The sequence below is a fragment of the Clarias gariepinus genome, unplaced genomic scaffold (genome assembly GCF_024256425.1).
Source record: "Clarias gariepinus isolate MV-2021 ecotype Netherlands unplaced genomic scaffold, CGAR_prim_01v2 scaffold_32, whole genome shotgun sequence".
NCBI lineage: Eukaryota > Metazoa > Chordata > Actinopteri > Siluriformes > Clariidae > Clarias > Clarias gariepinus.
The window spans coordinates 118,072-137,793 of NW_026520999.1; the positions used below are offsets into that span (position 1 = coordinate 118,072).

At 37.8% G+C, this 19,722-nt stretch overlaps 1 protein-coding gene across 1 annotated transcript; it reads right to left on the reverse strand.

Moving 5' to 3' along the window:
- Positions 1-14,898: 14,898 nt before the first annotated feature.
- LOC128517033 (sterile alpha motif domain-containing protein 3-like) lies at positions 14,899-19,349 on the reverse strand. The gene is made up of 3 exons (XM_053490777.1): positions 19,230-19,349; positions 15,283-16,342; positions 14,899-15,075 (listed from the first exon to the last, which is right to left on the reverse strand). The coding sequence occupies exons 2-3, from the start codon at positions 16,336-16,338 to the stop codon at positions 14,899-14,901; spliced, it is 1,233 nt and encodes a 410-aa protein (XP_053346752.1). The 5' UTR covers positions 16,339-16,342; positions 19,230-19,349.
- Positions 19,350-19,722: the final 373 nt, after the last annotated feature.

Here is a 19,722-nt window from a genome sequence, read left to right on the forward strand (position 1 = left end):
TTGCTTCACCCGTGTACTTCTCCCTTCACATTCACACCATTTACATTCACACATTGGTCTCATGAAATCCAAACCACTAATATATCCATACATACATAGACATCTTGTAGCCATTACATCTGCAGGTGTTTTGGGGCCCTAAAGAAGTTCTGACATGTCCTGACATTTGTGTATTTTTTAGGTACTTATAAACATATAAATGGCTAAAGTCTAATTATACTGTATTTATCACAAACTGAGCTAATGTGTGAGAAGCGTGTATGTACAAGTTTGTATATTGGAGAAAATAACGGTTATGCTGGCTCATTGAAAACAAAAGAAAAAAAGTCACTAAAATAAGACCACAAAACACATTTATAACATTTGTGTACAAGACTTTTGTGACCTGCATCAATTTGGTGGAACTAACTACCTGTGACTGGCAGGGCTGCAAACAGACACTCATGATACAGTACATATACAGTAGTAAAATGTCCCAGGGTTGTTATACCCTATATCAGCACCCATAAAATGCTTTTCTTACAATCAGATTACTCATTCCAAATTAACTGCTGCATAATAAATGATCATTGTTATTGTTTCTATTGTAAAAGTTTATTTCAAAAGATGTGTACAGCACAGGCTCCACATACTAAAGCAAATGATTAGCAGATGAAAATGCCTTGTAAACAATTAATAGTACAAGGCGTGTTCAAGTCAAAGTTTGATGGACAGAATAACAGAACACTGTTCTGAGAGTAAACTTCCTTTATTTGTTCTAACTCCCTTTATTTTTCTATATAATTTCCTGATACACTAAAGCACTGATCCCAGTGTTTCACTAAAGCTTAGACACCATCAAGGTAGAAAGTTTTCTCAGTACACCGGAGCCGTGATCACACTGTCTGCTTCACTGGCCTCCCAGGAACTCTTTTAATGGTCCAAACATGTGGAAATGTCTTGGAGCAAGGTCAGGACTGTACAGGGTATAAACTTCCAGCTAAGTTCCTATAATGTACAAATGGTGTTGGCGAATGGTGTTCGTAGTTTGCTGACGACACTGATCTCTGACAACAATGTGACGGCCTACCTGGCGGAGATTAGGAACCTGGAGAACTAGTGCTAGAGAAACAACCTCTTTCTGAACTTCAGCAAATATAGTGGACTTTAGTACAAAGCAGAAGAGAAACTACCAGACCCCTGTGATTAAAGAGAGCCAAGTGAAGAGAGTGAACAGCTTCAGATACCTCAGTGTTTACATCACACAGGATCTGTCATTGTTCTGTCATATCAACACTTTTAAAAATGTCTCTACCACCCCAGATGCAAGATACTTAGGAATTTTTACTCCCGCACCATAGAAAGCATCCTGGCGGGAAACGTCACAAGCTGGTTCGGAAATAGCACCATGCAAGTCACTTTCACACTTCATGACCACAACGCACTGCTGCTGCCTGCACATTGCACATTCCACATACTTTATATAGTTTATTTAAATTGTTCTTAGTTTTTTACATTATTATATTTTTATATACTTATATTTCTACCTTATGTTTAATTTTAATTTTATTGTAAAAAAATTTTTATATGTAATGTTTATAAGAGCCCTAACGCAGGGCTTTTGAGGGGGTCAACAAAATAGGAGGTGGTGAGAGTGCTTATAAAACACACGGGAAGACATTTCCATTTAGAGATTATTAATTAGGAACTTAAAAGGAAAACAAAAGAAAACTGATAACACAAAATAAACAGAGCTCCGCCGTCAATGCGAGAATGGATAGGGCTCTGGTTATTAAAATATACTTGTGATCCTCTCAGGGCCTATCCCCTTACCGAGGATGTATTTGAGAGAGAGGGGTTTCTGTCTTTTTTTTTACTTTTATATGTAACCTGAGAGTGCATGTTTAAAAGGACAGAGCGCTGCTCGCTCTCTCTCTCTTGCCGGCGTCTTACGGAGGCAGAGGCTGGGTCTTTGCCTTTGTCTCTCGACTTTCTGTGTGCTTGTCTTTGTTTCTTTGTTTCTTTCTTTGTCTTTGGTCCTGATACCTTACCAGTGCTACCTGTTTGCACGTAGTGCGGAGGTATCAGGACCCTTAAATAGACATGGTGCTACTGTAGGTGTGGCATATCCAGGCTGATTGCCTTATAGCTTTGTTGCCTGGCAACTGCATGTATAAATGTCCGCGCCTCTGCCCGTTCAGAACAGTGCAGAATATTTACCCACGGTTCTGCTTCTAGTAAGACCCGCATCTTTACAATTAGGATTTTGCTTCCTTACTTCCATTTTCCTTTTTAAGTTCACAAATAGTCATGTAAGCATTTTACCGCATATTATACTGTGTATGGTTGTGTATGTGAAAAACTTTGAATTTAAATTCAATTGTCTGTACAGTTCACGCACACAGTTTCCTATTCCTATTTATGGGTTACCAAGAGTTGGAGACATACAAAGCATAGTGTAATACAGGAATCAGCCTGGTAATAAAAGTTCCCCAGCGCTAATTTTATCAGTATACCAGTGCCTCTCAAATGCATGGGTGCTAATCTAACAGTATCTAACAGTAACAGCCTGACAGTATCACCCAGACCTTAATATTATCATAGAGCCAAAGGCACAGCCTGGCCTTGAGATTAGCATTCACATTTACCTTGGGACCATACCCAGTGGTCAGGAATTACATAAAGACAAAGGTTAATGTCTCAAACACCTAGGATACCAGACTTTGATTCAATTCAAATTTTATTTGTATAACGCTTTTAACAATTGTCATTGTCGCAAAGCAGCTTTACACAATCAAAAGAATTATTTAAATTTGTATGGAATGTGAATTAATCAAAATGGTCAGATAGTCACTGATAAGCAAGCCAAGGGCGACAGTGGCAAGGAAAACCTCCCAGAGATGGTAATAGGAAGTTCCCTTTTAAAAGCTACACTCAATGCTGCGTGAAAACGCTATGGGAACATAAAAAATGCCAAGATATTGTCTTATATTTGTTGTATTAAATATTAACGCAGTATCATCACAGACGCGAAGATTTTGCTGTACTTTTTTTGCTGTGAAAATTAGGTCTATCACTAAATGATTTACCCTGGCAGAGAGGCATATAAGAACAATTACTTAAAAAAACGTAGAATTGTGATATTACCTGATCGTTAATCATACTCTTGTTTTTTAATTGTTATTTAAATAATTACAGAATTGTTTTTTAATTATTGAATATCAACATAATTGTGCACCTGTTAAGCATTAGCCCATACTTGGGAATCCCCACTGTAATCCCCATACATTCTATCAGAGTTTAATCGCTCTAATGTTAACACCCATTGTAGGTCTATTAACACACATCTAGTCAGGACATTAAGAAAAGAATGAAGAAGAAGAAGAAAGGCAGATTTGTTATTTGTTTGCACTTTGCACTGTAAAAACAACCAGCCAGTCGCCAACGTAAAAAAAAGTTTAGTGACAAGTTGCAACGCTTTTTAAAGTTTACTTAACTTTAGAGCAATTTGCTGGCCTAACTAAGTAGTTTACAGTGATTTTTAGTTGCTACAACGTGTACCAACTTTAAAATCTTAAGTTGACGGAATGTGTAATTCATTTATTTTAACATTTCCATTTTCAGTCAAACGAGTCAAAGATAAAACAGTGATCAGCTCAAAACAAGAAAATACAGGTTCTATTTGGCTTAGAGGTCAATTGTTGTACTAAAGCATAATAATAATCATGCTATATCATCAGGGCCTCCTACAGTAATTTATTATTCGTTCGCACTTTGGCTGGTTGTTGTTTTAGTGTTTCTTTGTGCTTTCCAATGGTGGACAGAGTTCAAATGCAAATAAGGAGCCATCCCCCACTTTAAAGTAAATCAAGTCAGCTCCTAGGACGAGAAAGGCTATATTTCGTTTTCTGCACCACCCCACTCACAACTGAGCCCAATATTTAACTCAAATAAGAAACAGTAACGAAATTATAGAGTTAAAATTGTCAACAAGTAGTAGTCTGTATGAGGAGTTTTTAAATAAAATAAGCACGTGCCTAGGGTTAATTATAATAGTAATAATATATATGATAATAATAAATCTATGAATGTATGTCCTGATATAATATTTAATAGAGATTTTTTTAGAGGGGCAATCCGTGGCAGGGGGGCATTTTAGCGCATAAAACCGCCGCTTTGACATCACATCTATTTAATTACCAAAATAACACATTGTCAACCCAACAAAAAGTGTATGGGTCGATATTACAAGTGTTAAAACCCGTCCCACCCCCAAGCATAAATTTAAATGCTGCGGGTTTTTTTTTTTTATTGCTAGTCTACAGTATAACATTTTTGGAGCTCGAGCTTTCTGCCACACTATCGACCATGACGAAGATTTCCCCTGAGATGAGCATCAAGATCAGGTCTCTGTGGATAGCAGGACACTTTTTCTTTAATATCCGGACATTCAGTCAGGTGTTCATGTCTGTGACGACACGATCAGACGACATTGCCGTTCTCGTCGCCTGACTCCTGTAATTAAAACACCAGCTCCATTGAAAGTGACCAGGTAGGTTACGTAATTATTTGTTTCGTATAAAATCTAAAATTGTAGATTAATCTGACCATAAAATGGTATTTTTATTTGTATAGTGCTGTACTTCGGTGCATTAAAGAAATGCTGGACAAGGATGATGAACGGTCTGCAAAAAAAATTCAAAACGAGCTTCAGAAACAACTGCAATTGAAATTACCAATTAGCCATATTAGAAGGTCAATAAAAAAACTTGGATGGACTTATAGCAAAGCCCGGTAAGCGACTATAATAATTTTAGCCAGTGTAGATTATATTTTAGATTTAACACATTTATTTATAAACTGTATTGATTGTTTTTGGATGTTTAGCACATACCCTATGATTCGGGATGCCAACAAGGCCCTGCGTCTTAGCCAAGCTCAGCAGTGGATGACTGTCAAAGAGACCTTTGACAATGTAATCTTTGCTGACGAAACAACTGTGGCTTTGGAGCACTTTGCGTTGATGTGCTACAAAAAAAGGGTCGGCACGTAGCGAAACCTAAGGCAATACATTCCGTAACACTTCATGTTTGGGGGGCCATATTATTAAAGAAAATCATGCATACCATTATTAAAGAAAATCATGCATACCAGCCTACTGCATTCCGTTCTTATAATAACACAAAACACAAGCGCTGCTGTATAACCTCTGCTGACGCGAATTTTATGGTCATTTGGTTTCATTTATTTCAGTTAATACATCTGCTACAAATTTAAAGAACACAAAGTATAAGATGACACAAAACCTACTTCAACGGGGGTGCTGGGATGTAAAAATATAATTTGTTAAAATGTTTTTATTATTTATGAAAGAACATTATGATGATCATAACAGCCTACTGCATTTAATTCTTATAATAATGCAAAAACACATCGACATCTGCTGACGCAGTAGCACGGCCTGACAATGTTAGAATTTTTATGGCAATCTATTTTCGTTTATTTCAGTTAATAAATCTACTACAAATTTAAAAAACACAAATATAAGATGACAAAAAACATACATGCGTAGCTTTCCTAATTACACATGATAAAATCTAAAGGCTCATGTTTACTTTGCTTAAATTCGATACTAATAAGATTTAATTAAATTTAAATTCTACATTTGTACTGTAATTTTAATACTGTGATTATGAATTCGTTTACCTACAATGTTTCACTTGATTTTATTCGCTACTGTCACGGAAACACCAGGCTCCACCCTCAATCTCCGTTCCCAATCTGTTCTGAGCACACCTGTTTTACATTAGCACCACACCTCAAATACACTTCACTTCCCAGCACTCAGCGTCTGACCTCCAACATGAAATACGGACTTTGCTAGACTTACCTGATCTCTTCGTCAATGTTTGTATGTTGTCTCGTCTCCTGGCTCCTCGTCTCGTTTCCTGGCTCCTCATCCCGTCTTCTGTGTCCTCTTCGTTGTTCGTCCACACGCCTCCACAAGCTCCGGCATCCACACAGTTAAGACTTTCCCGCTTTTGCATTCAATCTTGTCATTATCCACTGTTTGTTAATAAAACGCCCGTTCGGTTTTTTAATAAGATCTTTGACAGTTTGTGACACTTGACTTAAATAAGATCTTTGAGTCTGTGCCTCCATAACAGCTACTATGTGCAGCTCTAATGGACCGCGGCTCATTAATCCTGCAGAAAATTAACTGATGCCCGAGGCGTCAGTCTGTAGTCATATAGCGCCACTCAGCGATAGTACCCAGCAAACGCACAAACCCAAATGTCGCCACCGTGAGGCGTGGCGGTAAAACCAGAATACCGCATGAGTAACATCTGTAGCTGCGGAAGAGAGATTTTTCCCCAAGTGCTCAAACGTTTTCTGTCGGGTGGCCGGGGAGAGGAGCCTCAGCGGCGCTCTCTCTCTCTCCCTCTCTTTCTTTCCCCCCCCCCCCCTTTTTTGGCAACCTTCATGACGAGTTAACTCTTTCATGGAATAGCCTTATTCATCCCGTGTTTTTTAGGGGGGCTGCGTCCAATTTTAGATATTCGCGGGCTAACCGCTATCCAAAAAAAAAGACAGGTTTAAAATGTTGACTGTCAAAGTAATTATTTCTCAAACCCAACCAAGGGATTGGTTTGTGACAATCAATCTGAAGGACGCATATTTTTACATGGAAATATTGCCACAACACAGAAAGTTCCTGGGGTTTGCTTTCGGGGGCAAAGCTTACTAGCACTTTCAGAGATTTTAGGTCTCATGGCAGCTGTGTCCACAGTTCACTAGCCAGTGGCGTAAGTCAAAGAAGCCTTTTTTATGCCAAACGCTGCCACATCGGGTGGGATATGCTATTGCCCTAGCCTACGAGGTGCGTGGTCACACTTCGCCTCTAGAATACAGGGCTCATTCACCCAGGGGGATTGCCTCATCTATTGCGCTTGCAAGAGGTGTTCCCCTGCAGCAAGTGTGTATGCGCCAGGTTGGTCCTCTCCGCACACATTTGTGAGATTCTATAGTTTGGATGTTCATGCTACTCATGGGTCCTCGAGTCAGCCTCTAAGAGCTAGCTCTGAGACCTCCTTGCCCTTTGTGTGCACACACTACACAACCTTGGGGGTCCAGACACTTGGTGCGATATTGGTATTCTCGTTCCCATAGCGTTTTCTCGAAGCATCGAGTGTAGCTTTTGAAAGGGAACATCTCGGGTTACTCAGCTGTAACTCTGTTCCCTGAAAAAGCGGGAACGAGATGCTGCGCTCCAATGCCGCACTGCTTGTGTGACTGGATGTCCTTTCAGACAAAATTGATCCGAGGTATGTTCCGGTTCACTCCTATTTATAACCTGCAGGTGCGCTTCATCAGATGACGTCACCTGACCGAGGATATACAGTATATGCCAAGATTTGGCGTGTATGATACACACATGCTTCACAACTGGCAACACAGAAAGATGTTCCCATAGCGTTTTCACGCAGCATCTTGTTCTCGCTTTTTCAGGAAACAGGGTTACAGCAAAGTAACCTAAGACGAAACCTTGAGAGGAACCAGACTCATACCATCCTCATCTGGGTAAAACAGAGAGCAGGACTTGATCTGAATTCACACTGTGTGTTAGGTTAGACTTAATCTTCTTAGAATCCTACATCCTCCTCGTTTCTTTGCCTGATCTAATTTTTATTACTCATTTATTAGTCATATTAAAATTTATTTAACTCCATGAATTTTATCTTATATATAAGCCCAGTTTATTTCCCACCATTGGCATTGACAAATGTGGGTTGTTATGGCCATGTCTTTTGCTAAGGCACTTAGCCTATTAAGCTGCGACTTGCTTAATCAGTTTCCTGTTTTTAATGGGTGATTTGGTAAGTTCCTCTTTTTTGACCAGATTCTTTGTGACATTAAATCAGACCACTTCATTTTACTCCAATCTTTTATCTAACCTTCTACCACAATGTATAAGTACTTTAGGCAACTTACTGGCCTGTGGTCTGTGGTTTTATGCTTTACGAATGACTGGAATAGAAAAAAGTTTACTAATCAACATTTTTTTGAACAGTTATTATGTGTAAAGTATACTACATATTTAACTGTCAAGTTTAAAAGGTTAATAATTAATAAAATTCTATTATGCCCCTTATTGTGTGCTTATGCTATTATAGTTTCATATCATGTGACTTTTATACACTGTGTAGAGGATCTCCACAGTTCTGAAAAGGTGATTTGGAATTAATTTGTTAGCTTGATCTTACTCATGGATTAAATTCCTTTTTCTGTCAGCCCTGTGTCTCAACTCACTTCCCTAAAAATATTTCCATGCATTAACAATTCTAAAATTAAAGTATATGAAGTGAAAGTAAAGTACTGAGGCTGAGACTGTTATCTGTCCACATTCTGAGTTCTGGATGAACTGGAAAAACCTGTTCATAGTCTCATGTTACAATGACTTTTTTCTTTACATTTACAGTACCCGAATTGCTAATTCTTGTGTAGTATTTTTGTATGTTATTTTTGTTGTTTGCACAGGAAGCATTCTTTTTCAATGTAGGCAAAAATTAAGAATGTAAGGTTTTATTAAATAATTAATTTATTGTTTTTATGCACGCTCAGGTATAAATTATTTCTGTATAGCAGATCTGTGTACATGCTCATTTAAGACAAATGTTATGTGTGATAAAATCACAGAACACAGATGAAATTCCCATTTACTGCAGTTACTTATTTTATCCAAAAAGATTTTTAAACTGGGGCGGCACGGTGGTTTAGTGGTTAGCACTATGGCCTTCCAATTCCACGGTCTAGGTTCGATTCCTGTCTCTGTGTGCATGGAGTTTGCATGTTCTCCCCATGCTTGGTGAGTTTCCTCCGGGTACTATGATTTCCTCCCACAGTCCAAATACATGTACTGTAAATTAGGCTAATTCGCGTTCCCAAATTGCCCATAGTATGTGAATGGGCTTGTGAGTGTGTGTATGTCTGTGTGCCCTGCGATGGATTTGCACCCTGTCTAGGGTGTACCCCACCTCAAGTCACCTGAGATAGGCTCCAGGTCCCCTTTAACCCTAAATTCAGGATAAAGCGGTAAAGAAGATGAGTGAGTGAGTGAACACCTTTATCCCATCTCTCTGAGTCTAACTGTAAGGGACCACCACTAGAGGTTGTTGTTTGTCCGGTGTAGTTTTTGTTGGCTGACTCAGTTTCCCAGAAGGCACCCAGAGGTAGCCATTAATCCATCTAGAAATAGCTGTTTAGTCTGGGAAACTAGGTTGAGCATTATTAGTTAAACTACTGTCATTTAAGTGGGCGGTCTGGTCTGGTCATATTTTGATTTAAGTTGTGTTGACTTGGGCTCTCAGTTTGGCAATGTTTTCTGTAGATGTTCTGTCTGTGTTTGTGGAGCTGACTCAGTCATGTCATGTGTGGTGATGTGAGTATTGTGGTTTTTGTCCCCCTGTTTTCTTGTGTGTTTAGCTAGAGCAGGTATGTAGATAGGTGTGTGTTTGGCTAGGAGTGTGTTTAGCTAAAATCTATGTTGAGCTAACTATCATGCTTCTAGCCATAGCCCCTTTGTGTTCCCTGTCTCCCTAGTTTCCCAGTGAACCTAGCCTTTGAGTGTCCCCTAGCCTAGCCACTGGGTATCCCTCGTCTGTGTTTCTGTGCCCCAATTTCCTAGTGTTGTGTTGAGCTATTAGGTAAGTGTAGCTTAGTGCATGTCGGACTAAAGACATGCTTAGCTAGATGAATGTGTAGCTGACTGCCATGGTTAAGTGCTCTTAACCATGTTTAGCTAAAAGCCATGTCTAGCTGATTGCCATGTCTTTAGCCCTAGTCCCGTCTCTCTCTTGTCTCCCGTCTTTCTCTTGTCTCTCCTTGTCTCCCGTCTCGTCGGGTATCTAGTCTCGTCATGTTGTACGCGTAGTTTGTGTGTCCTGTCACGTGTTTCATCCTTCAGCCTGTGTTTCGCCACAGGACGTTTGCTAGGCGTCCTTCAGCCTGTGTTTCGCTACAGAGCTTAAACATAGTGTAACAGGTATTGGAGCCTGTTGGTGTCCCTTAGACTGTGTCCTGCCAGAGAGCCCATGTTTAACCCAAAGCTATTAAGTATTGTTTGAGTTTGTTTGTTCCTTTGTTTTTGTGTCTTCATTATTTCTGTGACAACCATTAAAGGACTTTTTTGGTTACACAACTCCTCTGCCTTTATGCCTGCTCTCTCCGCCCATGGCGATCAACATCCACCATTACACCCAGTTTGTGACACTAACAGGAAAAACTCCAGGAATAAGAGCTCCTCCTCCCCCTGCTCAAGTTGCAGGAATATCTGACTTAACAGTTCTTAAACAGTTTTTAAATTCTACTTTATTTACATCAACTCCTAGGTACCAATTGGATATAGTCACAAGTCAACCATTGTTGCCTAAATGTACACTGTCATCTAGACAAGAGTTAAACAACAGTTAAAACACTGAATGTGATCGAGCTCTGGTTTGATTTAAATACTGTAAATTTAGTTGTCATGCATAAAGTTTTCCGTAAAGCACCTGAACCAGTTCTTTAATATATTATCTTTACAAAACCTAATCTCTGTTTTCTTCAAAACAGATGTTTGTTAGAGAATCAATATACTGTGGCTCTACATTTATACCCATTACTGTGCATTTAAGCAACATCACACAAAAAAGAGTGCGTTACACTGAACATTAGCACGGCTGTGACTCTGCTGTAGGCACACATCAGGTGTAACAGTCACGTTTGGGAGCAAACTGGTTTCCCAAATCGCTGTGGCAAAAGAGAATGAACACACTGGGAGATGTCCTGGTCTAGGAGAACAATCACCTGAGCAGTGGTACACCAGCACTAACTCCACTTTATTACAATTTTTGTTCATTTGTGATTTATTCTCAGTCCAGCACTGACAATGTTAGTTTATTATGCAGGTGTGACTGGATCAGCTGCAGCACTGCTGGTTTAGATTTCTAAAGTGAAAAACAAATCAACCGATAAACTTTTATCCATTATAAATGATGAACAGTCTGAACAATGGAGATCCATAAGCTGTAACCAAATGCAGTTGACTTATGATTATCACTGCATATTTTTATAGGTAGAAAAAATGCCCCAATAACTTCCACTTCTGCCCTTTTACCATAGCATTCATTTGGAGTCAAAAAAATTAAATGCAAATAAACTGTCGTGAAAACACGTTTTACATCTGTTTTTAAAATAATCCAGGGCTGAACAACATACAAACTTTCTACATTTTCTTTGATTATGTGAAAGATAAACACGATTGCCTAGTCTACATGTGTAATGTAAATAAAGCCATTTGTGATATGATCAGTGCTGTCAAGGTCATTAAAGCAAACTGTCATTTTACCTCCAGGAGCTAAAAAAATTACTGCAGCTGGAAAAGTAATGTTTGGACTCAACGATTTCATTGGCTTAATAATGCACAAGTCATAAAATATTAGCACTTTAAATCACATTTTGAAACAAAAGGTCAAACATGCAGCAGGATGTTGAAAGTAAAATCCCAAGGTTAACACAAACCTTTTGCCCATCATCACCAGGACACTGAGTAAATCAGGCTGCTTTCTGGGTACTCTTTACAGACAAATCCAGCAAAGACTTTTTCCTTTTTGATGCACCTTTTCTGCATTGATTCTTAACTGTGTTTTCACAATGAGTGCTCAATACTTTTAACAAATGCCAAATACTTTCAGTTAAGATGGCAGCTGCTCCCTGCTATTACAGAGTGTATCATCCATGAAGCTGCAGAGTAATTCTGAGATAAGAATAAATAAATAACTAAACTGGCCCTCACAAGATAAATCCACAGGGAACATTACCAAACATCCGGATTTCTGGTCAAAGTTTTCTGGCATTAGAAGACAGGAGATTATACTTTGTGTAAACAAACTGCTTTTCTTTTTATCTTATGTCAACATCAAAGTCACTTTTATTTTTATTTCAAACATTACAGTATGTACAGTACACAATGAAATGAAACCATGTTTCTCCAGGATAATGGTGCTTCATAAAACACAAAAGTTCACAAGACACATCTAAAAGTTATACTAAGGACACAGAAACTGAAAGTGCACAAGCACAAGAATGTGCAAACAGTACAAGACAGAACATGAGACACCGCAGATGAGTGTAAAGGTTAAAGATAAAATATGAAAATATCTTTTGAGTGAGTGGGGTCATCATCATCAGGGATGGTGGTTAATTTTATCAGTCTACTTTTAGTGAAGGGATGAACCATGGGTCACTGGTTCCTTAAACAGTTTGCAGTTCTGGGTACTGCTGGGTACTCATCATCACTTGATGACGCTGCTACACTTCAGGGCCTAATGCCATATTTATTACATTTAATACAAGCTAAATTTAATAATGAAAAAAAAAAATCGCAAAATAATGTTAATAAATGAACACACACTGAAAACCCTTTTCTATTGCAAGACAGCAATTTCTTTTGACTAAACTGATGAACATCAATGCTTATAAATCCTAATAAAACAAAAAAAGCTCTTCAGTGATAATGGGATAGTAAATGGTGACTGATGGCTGAAACATTATTTAAAGACCATAAACTATTAAACATAAAACAAAAATGATGTAGCGCTTGGTGCTAACTTTGACAAGCAGAGTGTCAATCAGAGCAAGATACTGTATGTGTATCTAATCCAGTGTAATAAATAAGTGCTTTTTTTAATGGTATTTACTGACTTTTTAGCAAGAGTTTTGCATAGAGTCCAATGAAAACCCCAAAGGCACTGTTGTCTACAATGTCTTCAATCACTATGTGACGCTTAATTAAACATTGTTATAAAGAAATTCCCTATAACCTAAATGTACAATTACTAAATTAAAACAAAGCCACATGCACTCAAAAAAATGATTTGTTGGATTTACATAAAAAAGTAGTGTCAAGTGGTTCCACGCAAGGAAGTTAAGTAGTTTCTACAATTAACAATTTAGTTGTATGAACAATAGAAATTCAGGTAAAGTTGACAAAACTTTTTAAAGTAAATCCAAACAATTTAGATTTGTCACAATTACACATTAACTATATGTAAACTTAGCTTAATAATTGTTACATTTACAAACTGTTAATATGTAAGGTGAACACATGTTTTATAGATTTTATTTACTTCAAGGTTTCCACTTGTAGAGCTAATAGTTAAATAATCACAAGCATATTTCCAGAAACAAAACATGTTTATTTTATTTCTTGCAATAGACAACCAGGTCCTTGGAAACAATTAGACTACAACATAATCATTTAAATAGTAAACATTCTTTACAAGTTCTTTTAAAGTGCAACTGTCTTCAAGAAATTATAAAAATCTTACTTTGATCAAATGTCTGTTGAAATTAAACAGGATACCTCCAAATGCTGCACAACTCCCTGTCTGATATTTCAGATCCTTTGTGCCAACAATTAACACTGGACTCTATTTTTGTAAATGACCACAAACAGCTTAAATGTCACAGTTTGTTAAAAAAAAAAAAAAAATTCTATTCAACTGCCTACATTCTTCCCAAAGTCATACAATGTGCAACTGCCTTCAAATATAATAATAAATAATTTTAATTAGAAAAATAAAACAAAAGGAAATTTTGTTCAAGTCAGGGAGCACGCCATAAAATGCTGCAACATTAAATTTTTTTATATTTAAAATGTTTGGAAGCTTTGGTAAAGGAAACATTAAAACTGGCCTCCATTTTTTTGTAAACAACTTGCAAACAATTTCAAGTTCACAGTTCCTAAAAACAATAAAACAAGTCTGCTTAAGATAGGCAGCATGCTCCAAAAAGTTGCAAAACTCCAAATGGCCATCAACAATGGTAACATTAAAACTGGCCCCTAATTTTTAAAACCACAGACAATTTACCCGTCACAGATCTCGGAAAAACAAAATGAAAGAAATAAAGATGTGATGATTCAATCAACAAGTTTGTTTTTGAGCACCTGTATTTTGTGTGAAAGTTTCTGTGCATCAAGTCCTAGTAACACTTTTTGAAAGAACTCAAAAGTGTACTTCAGGTCTGGTGGATAGCTGAGATTCAAGCTGTATATGACTCCCAAAAGAAGAGCACAAGCCTTGGTGACATCGGCAAGATTTTGAAGGACTTTCACTCCCTCAACAATGAGTCCAACATCTGATGGTAGGTCACAGACTTCTGCATCTTCAGGTCTGATGATGTAAATTCCAATGACTGTGTTGGCCATGTCTCTTTCTGCATTCTCAGAGTCTGCGTCCTATAAAACACAAAAACAGTAACACTGTTCAGTCATTTTAACTGCATCTTGCATCAAAAATGCAGGTTGCAAATTTAACATAGCTTAGCAGTGCATCCAGAAAAAGCAAATAATCAGAGAATTCTATATCATTGTCCATTCCGTAATATTTACATCAATGAGTTGCCAAAAGAAGAAGGAAGAAAGAAGGGCAGAGCACACTAGATTTCAAAAGTTCTATAAAGCAATGATAAAGCACCACTGATGTTCCTGCAGCCGCACCAAAGTTACGTATGAACTATTCGGGTTAAGTTTTTCATTAATAGACTACTCAATTTGGTTGTTTTTGTTCTTGACCGAGTTAAATATACTTTGTGTATTTATATTTCTTGACTATATTATGTGAATTTGGCCCATATACTGTATGAGCACTTTATTGTATTGTCTAATGATTTTGGGGAATAATTTTTCACTTTAAATATGCACAAAAGATTGTCTGAGAATACTTACTGCATACTCCTTCATGAGGTTTTCATAGTCTTCATTTAGATACACAGAAAGTGCTCTGACAATGCACGCTCTCCGAGTTGAGAAGGTATCATTCTGTAGACGAGTAGAGACATTAAGTAGAGGCTAATCACTATGTAAATTATACACAAGCATCATAAATACAGATCACATACCTGGTCAATGGCAGCCATTAATTTGCTAATTTTACGTCCTGCAACTCCTCCTTTTCTTCGGTAGATGCTGGTCAGCTTGCTTGTGTAACAATCCAGTTTTGACATAAATGTTTGAATTAGTGGGATGGTGTTGATTCGAGTGAACTCAGCAGCAATCTATGGATTTAAGAGACAAAATTATTGTAAGGACAGTTTTCTTGTTTAAAAATATATATCCTGGGTTATTCAATGACATCTGAACACAAAACAGCATTTATGCTAACTCTGCATGGACATGAATAAAGAATAATTTTACATAAGGGAATTTGTTGCACCATTTAAAACTACTAAATAAATAAATACAGTTATATAATCATATTTTACCTCATATTCACAAAACAGAGCAGGCCATCTGCTTTGGAAGTCAACAATGAAGGGCACATCTTCAATTACTTCATGTCTTCTGTAAGCAAATGTTTTTTCCATTTTTTGTTTAATAATTTGATAGTTGTCATTTTTCTGAACCTCAGACAGCAATGCTAAACGTTCTTCTTCTAGGCTTCGTTTGTTCTCTCCAGCTGGATAATCAGGATAAAAATTGACTTCAGCCTTCCTGGGCTTTTTGACTTTCTTGGTATTTGTATTTTCACCATGTTTGTGTTTTAAAGAATTTATCTTTACTTCGGGACAACCTGCTGCTCGCAGAGTACGACGATAGTTCCCCATCTTCCACTGCAGACTGACTTTCCAGCCATAGAACCCACCAACAGAACCCCTTTCCTGAAGGCTTGGATGCTTTTTAATCAGAGCTTTTGCAACCTCTTCATATTCTTCACACCTCGGGTACACTTTGTACTTCACTATTTCCGCAGCCAAGGATTTCAGAATTTCAGATTTTAGTTTAGGCTTTGAGTCTATGTTAAGTGAAGTACCAGCATTCAAGAATTCTTCATTGGCTTTCTGTAGTTCTAGCTCTACCTCATAGGGAAATGCAGGGATTGGAAAGTTAATTGGCCAGGTTTCACTCCTTAGCTTTGCAGATGAAGACATGGTCTCAGAACCTGCTGCAGAAGAATCATTTGATGGTGTTGGAGAAACTGACATGCTAGGTGTCTGAGATGAAGTTGATGAAAGAATATCAGTGTCTGCTGAAGAAACAGAACAGATATCATGTGCACTTGCTGCACATTGTGCTACCACTTTAACTGTTCCTTTGTCGTGAAGATCCACAGTTGAGGTAAGAATGAGGAAATCATCAAAGTCAGCATCAAGATACTGCAGCCTGAAATGTCCTGAGACACCACATTGCTTCTTAATCTCAGATTCAAGTTCTTCAACAGATTTGGGTATTCCAGAGGGCAGTGTCAATTTCATTGAGTCACCATCTCCTAGAACAATTTTTAACTTTGCTGGATCAGTCATTTTCTTTGTTTGATTCATCACTCTTGGGGGGGGGGGGGGGGGAAATAAAAAATAAAAAAAAGGTTATGCAGCATGTATGTACCTTTTCAAGGTAACCATACGAACAGATCCAACTTTGTAATCAGAGAGAGGATAACGATCTGCCAATTTACTCAGCTCTATAAACATAACATCCCTTGGGTGTTGGTCTAATTCAAAGGATCGATAGTGTTCATTGTACCAGGAACATAACTTTTTTGCTATAAAAGCAATTCCATCTTTCAAAATACAAATCTGCACAATTTCTGCAAAATCAGGCAATCCACTAATTGTTCCATGCACAATGATCATGCTCTTTGTGTACTTTATGCCATGAGAAACTACTGTCTGAGCTAAATTAATAGCAAAAACATTCGGGTATTTCTGATTAAAGGTGTAAGCAATGTCTTCATGAAGAACATCGACAGGAACAGTTGAAATGCGAGTAACCTCTACAGGTGATTCATCACACTGGGATGACTGTATAAATTGACCAACCATAAGCTGATGTTTCCTGGCCAAAGTCTTAGTGATATTTTTGAAGCAGTTTGTATGCCTAGCTACCTGTTTGAAAAAACTGTGCTTGGCTTCGAATCTCATTGTCCAGAAAAAAACAGGTGGACCAAAGAGAGAAATCATTGCTGGATAATGCTCCAGAAAGTGATGCTTTGGCAAAAGCTTTCTTTCTGGAAAAAGTAATTGAAACCTATTGCGGTGCTGAGAAATTTTGCTATCCAAGTATGCAACAGACTCGCTAGTATGCACAGGACATAGAAGAAGCTCAACAATGTCTTTTAAGAGAAGAATGAGCTCCCAAGCAGGTTCATCCTGAGGTATAAGTTTTCCAACAATTAATGGTATTAGCCGCAAGAGACACCAATTCTCATGTGCGTTTCCCCCAATAGTTTTTTTTCTCACAAAAGTGAGGGGAAGCACATGAGGGCGATTGGTCTTATCTCCCCATTTGAATGGGAATTCCTGAATCAGCTTATTAAGTTTGTCAAAGGTGAAATATTTCTTCTTTATACATATTTCAAAGTACCCTGCCAACTCAACAGGTACTATACCCTCTAAGAGATCATGGGCCACATCTGGGGGAAAACCTGCAGTGACTTTAAAGTATGAGAGGTTCACAGATAAAGGACAAGCATTTTTTACACCAAAACATGCTTCTCCTTTCTCACATGCATCTGCAACATGTACGTCATGCTGCTCTTCAGATCGGAGAGGGAAAACACCATCTCTGACCTCTTTTGACTGAATATCTGTGCGAGTGGCATTGCAAAACCTACAAAAATATTCCCCTGAAAAATTCTCAACAAAACCTGCCAAAGCATGTGCACCAAGACTGTCCGCAACCACGTATTGTACTGTGCCTTTGATAAATGTTTCCAGGTGATTGACAAACACACCTCATTGCTCTAAAGTGATGAGGTCGTTCACAAGAGGCTCAAGAATTTTTTCATAGCCAAAGGCCTTCACATCATCACTTTTACATAATAGAGCGAGATTAATTGTGGACAATGATGAACTAGAGCCTGGTGGTAAGTTTCCTAAGATCCAATAAACTGCACAGATTTTATGCTTTTTGCGTGATGTTCCTAATGGATTACACACCTCAAAGTCATCTATGTACATACACAAGGAGAGTCTGAGCTCAGTCCCTGAGAAAAACTCATTATCTTTAAAGTGTTGACCATCTTTGAAAGATCTGTAAGATCCATCATGTATAATTTGTTGCCCTGTATGACCATTAACTACTTTATTAAGTATGTCTTTCTGATTAAGCAGCTGTTGTAATGATTTTATGATGGGTATATATTGGAAGGATCTATGTTTTTTAGACTGAAGAATCATTTCAACAGGATCAATTATATCAAAATTATCTCTGTAGTATTTCATGCGCTTGAAAGCAGTGGCTAAAGGACCATCTTTTGCAGTAGCTTTCAGCAGAGGATTGGATGATGAGAGTGAACTGATGAGTTCTTTTATGACCAGCTGATCTACACAAAGATTATGTTTCTGGAAGGTATCAAGAATGACTTGAGTTGATGAAGCTACTGAGGCAGAACTGATCATGTACTGCAAATCTGTGATAAGTTCATTAATGGCATTACAAGGAACATGAAAATTATTTTCAAGTTTTAGCAAAATGGATGCAAATTTCAGCTCTGTGGTCTTGGACAAATCTTGTCCTTCTGTGACAATATCCTCATTATCTGAAACATCTGCATTCTCCTGTTCAGCTAGCAATGCATCATCATTGAATTTATCTGAGAAATTCTGAGTACCACTTTCTCTAACAACACCTGGTTTGAAGTCCTGAAGAGAATAAGTATTGTGCTTCCTATTTTTATGCGACTTGAATGTGCCACACACATTTGTCTGAAAAGAACAGTGCTCAAACATACAATGAACCGTTTCATTGCTTTTTAGGTGGTTATAGATGTGACTAAAATACTCCCGTTCTGATGCTATATTGCTGCAAGAACACACGTGACAACTGAATGTGGCTAACCTTACTGGTAATTCAGTGTTCTCTTTAGCATGATAACGATTAAGATGGCTGTGTAGCGCATTCCATGTTTTAAATCTACAGGGACAATCAGAATAAGTGCACGGGAAATGTTTACGGCGTCCATAATGTCCATGCATTAATCTATAGTGCTTCAACAACTGATATCTAGTTGACACTGTTATTTTGCAGTCCTTACACTGCCACATGCTTTCCTTGAAAAATTAGCATAAATGCCTAAATATTTTATTTAAGCAAAACACAAAATAAATTAATAACGTGAGTTAATTACACTCTGTGTACACCTACATTACTTTTTCTTGACAGTATTTATCAGGATGGGCAAGAAATATTCATAAATATTAAATATTCATACCTGACATAATCACTATCGTCTTCTCCTTAAGGTGTTTCGCGCTTTCGCTTGTCTTCCGTTCCGTTGCTCCGCCTCCAAGGTGAGCTGCTACGGTATCCGCAAAGGTCCAATTTTATGGAGTTTAGCGTTTTACTCAACCATGTTAAGTTGACCAAACAAACACTTGTTAAGTAAAACCGACAGTACTAAATTTTTTTGTATAAATAACTTAGTTAACTTACGTTAATGTAGTTACTTGCACTATTTATGTACTGTGAACAAGGATGGGTTTAGTAAAACTAACTAAAGCGATAGTTCATTTTTTTGAGTGTGTTGTATGATCAGCCTCAGGCAGGTAATCAGTGGTAACGCTTGATACCTGGGATGACTGACCCTTTATCCTTTCCGTCTGCTCAACTGACACGCCCCCGTTTCACACAATCATTTCATCCATCATTCTTACTGTCGCAGTTAATTCTGTAAAACAATGAATCGTCCTTTTGGGGACAAACCA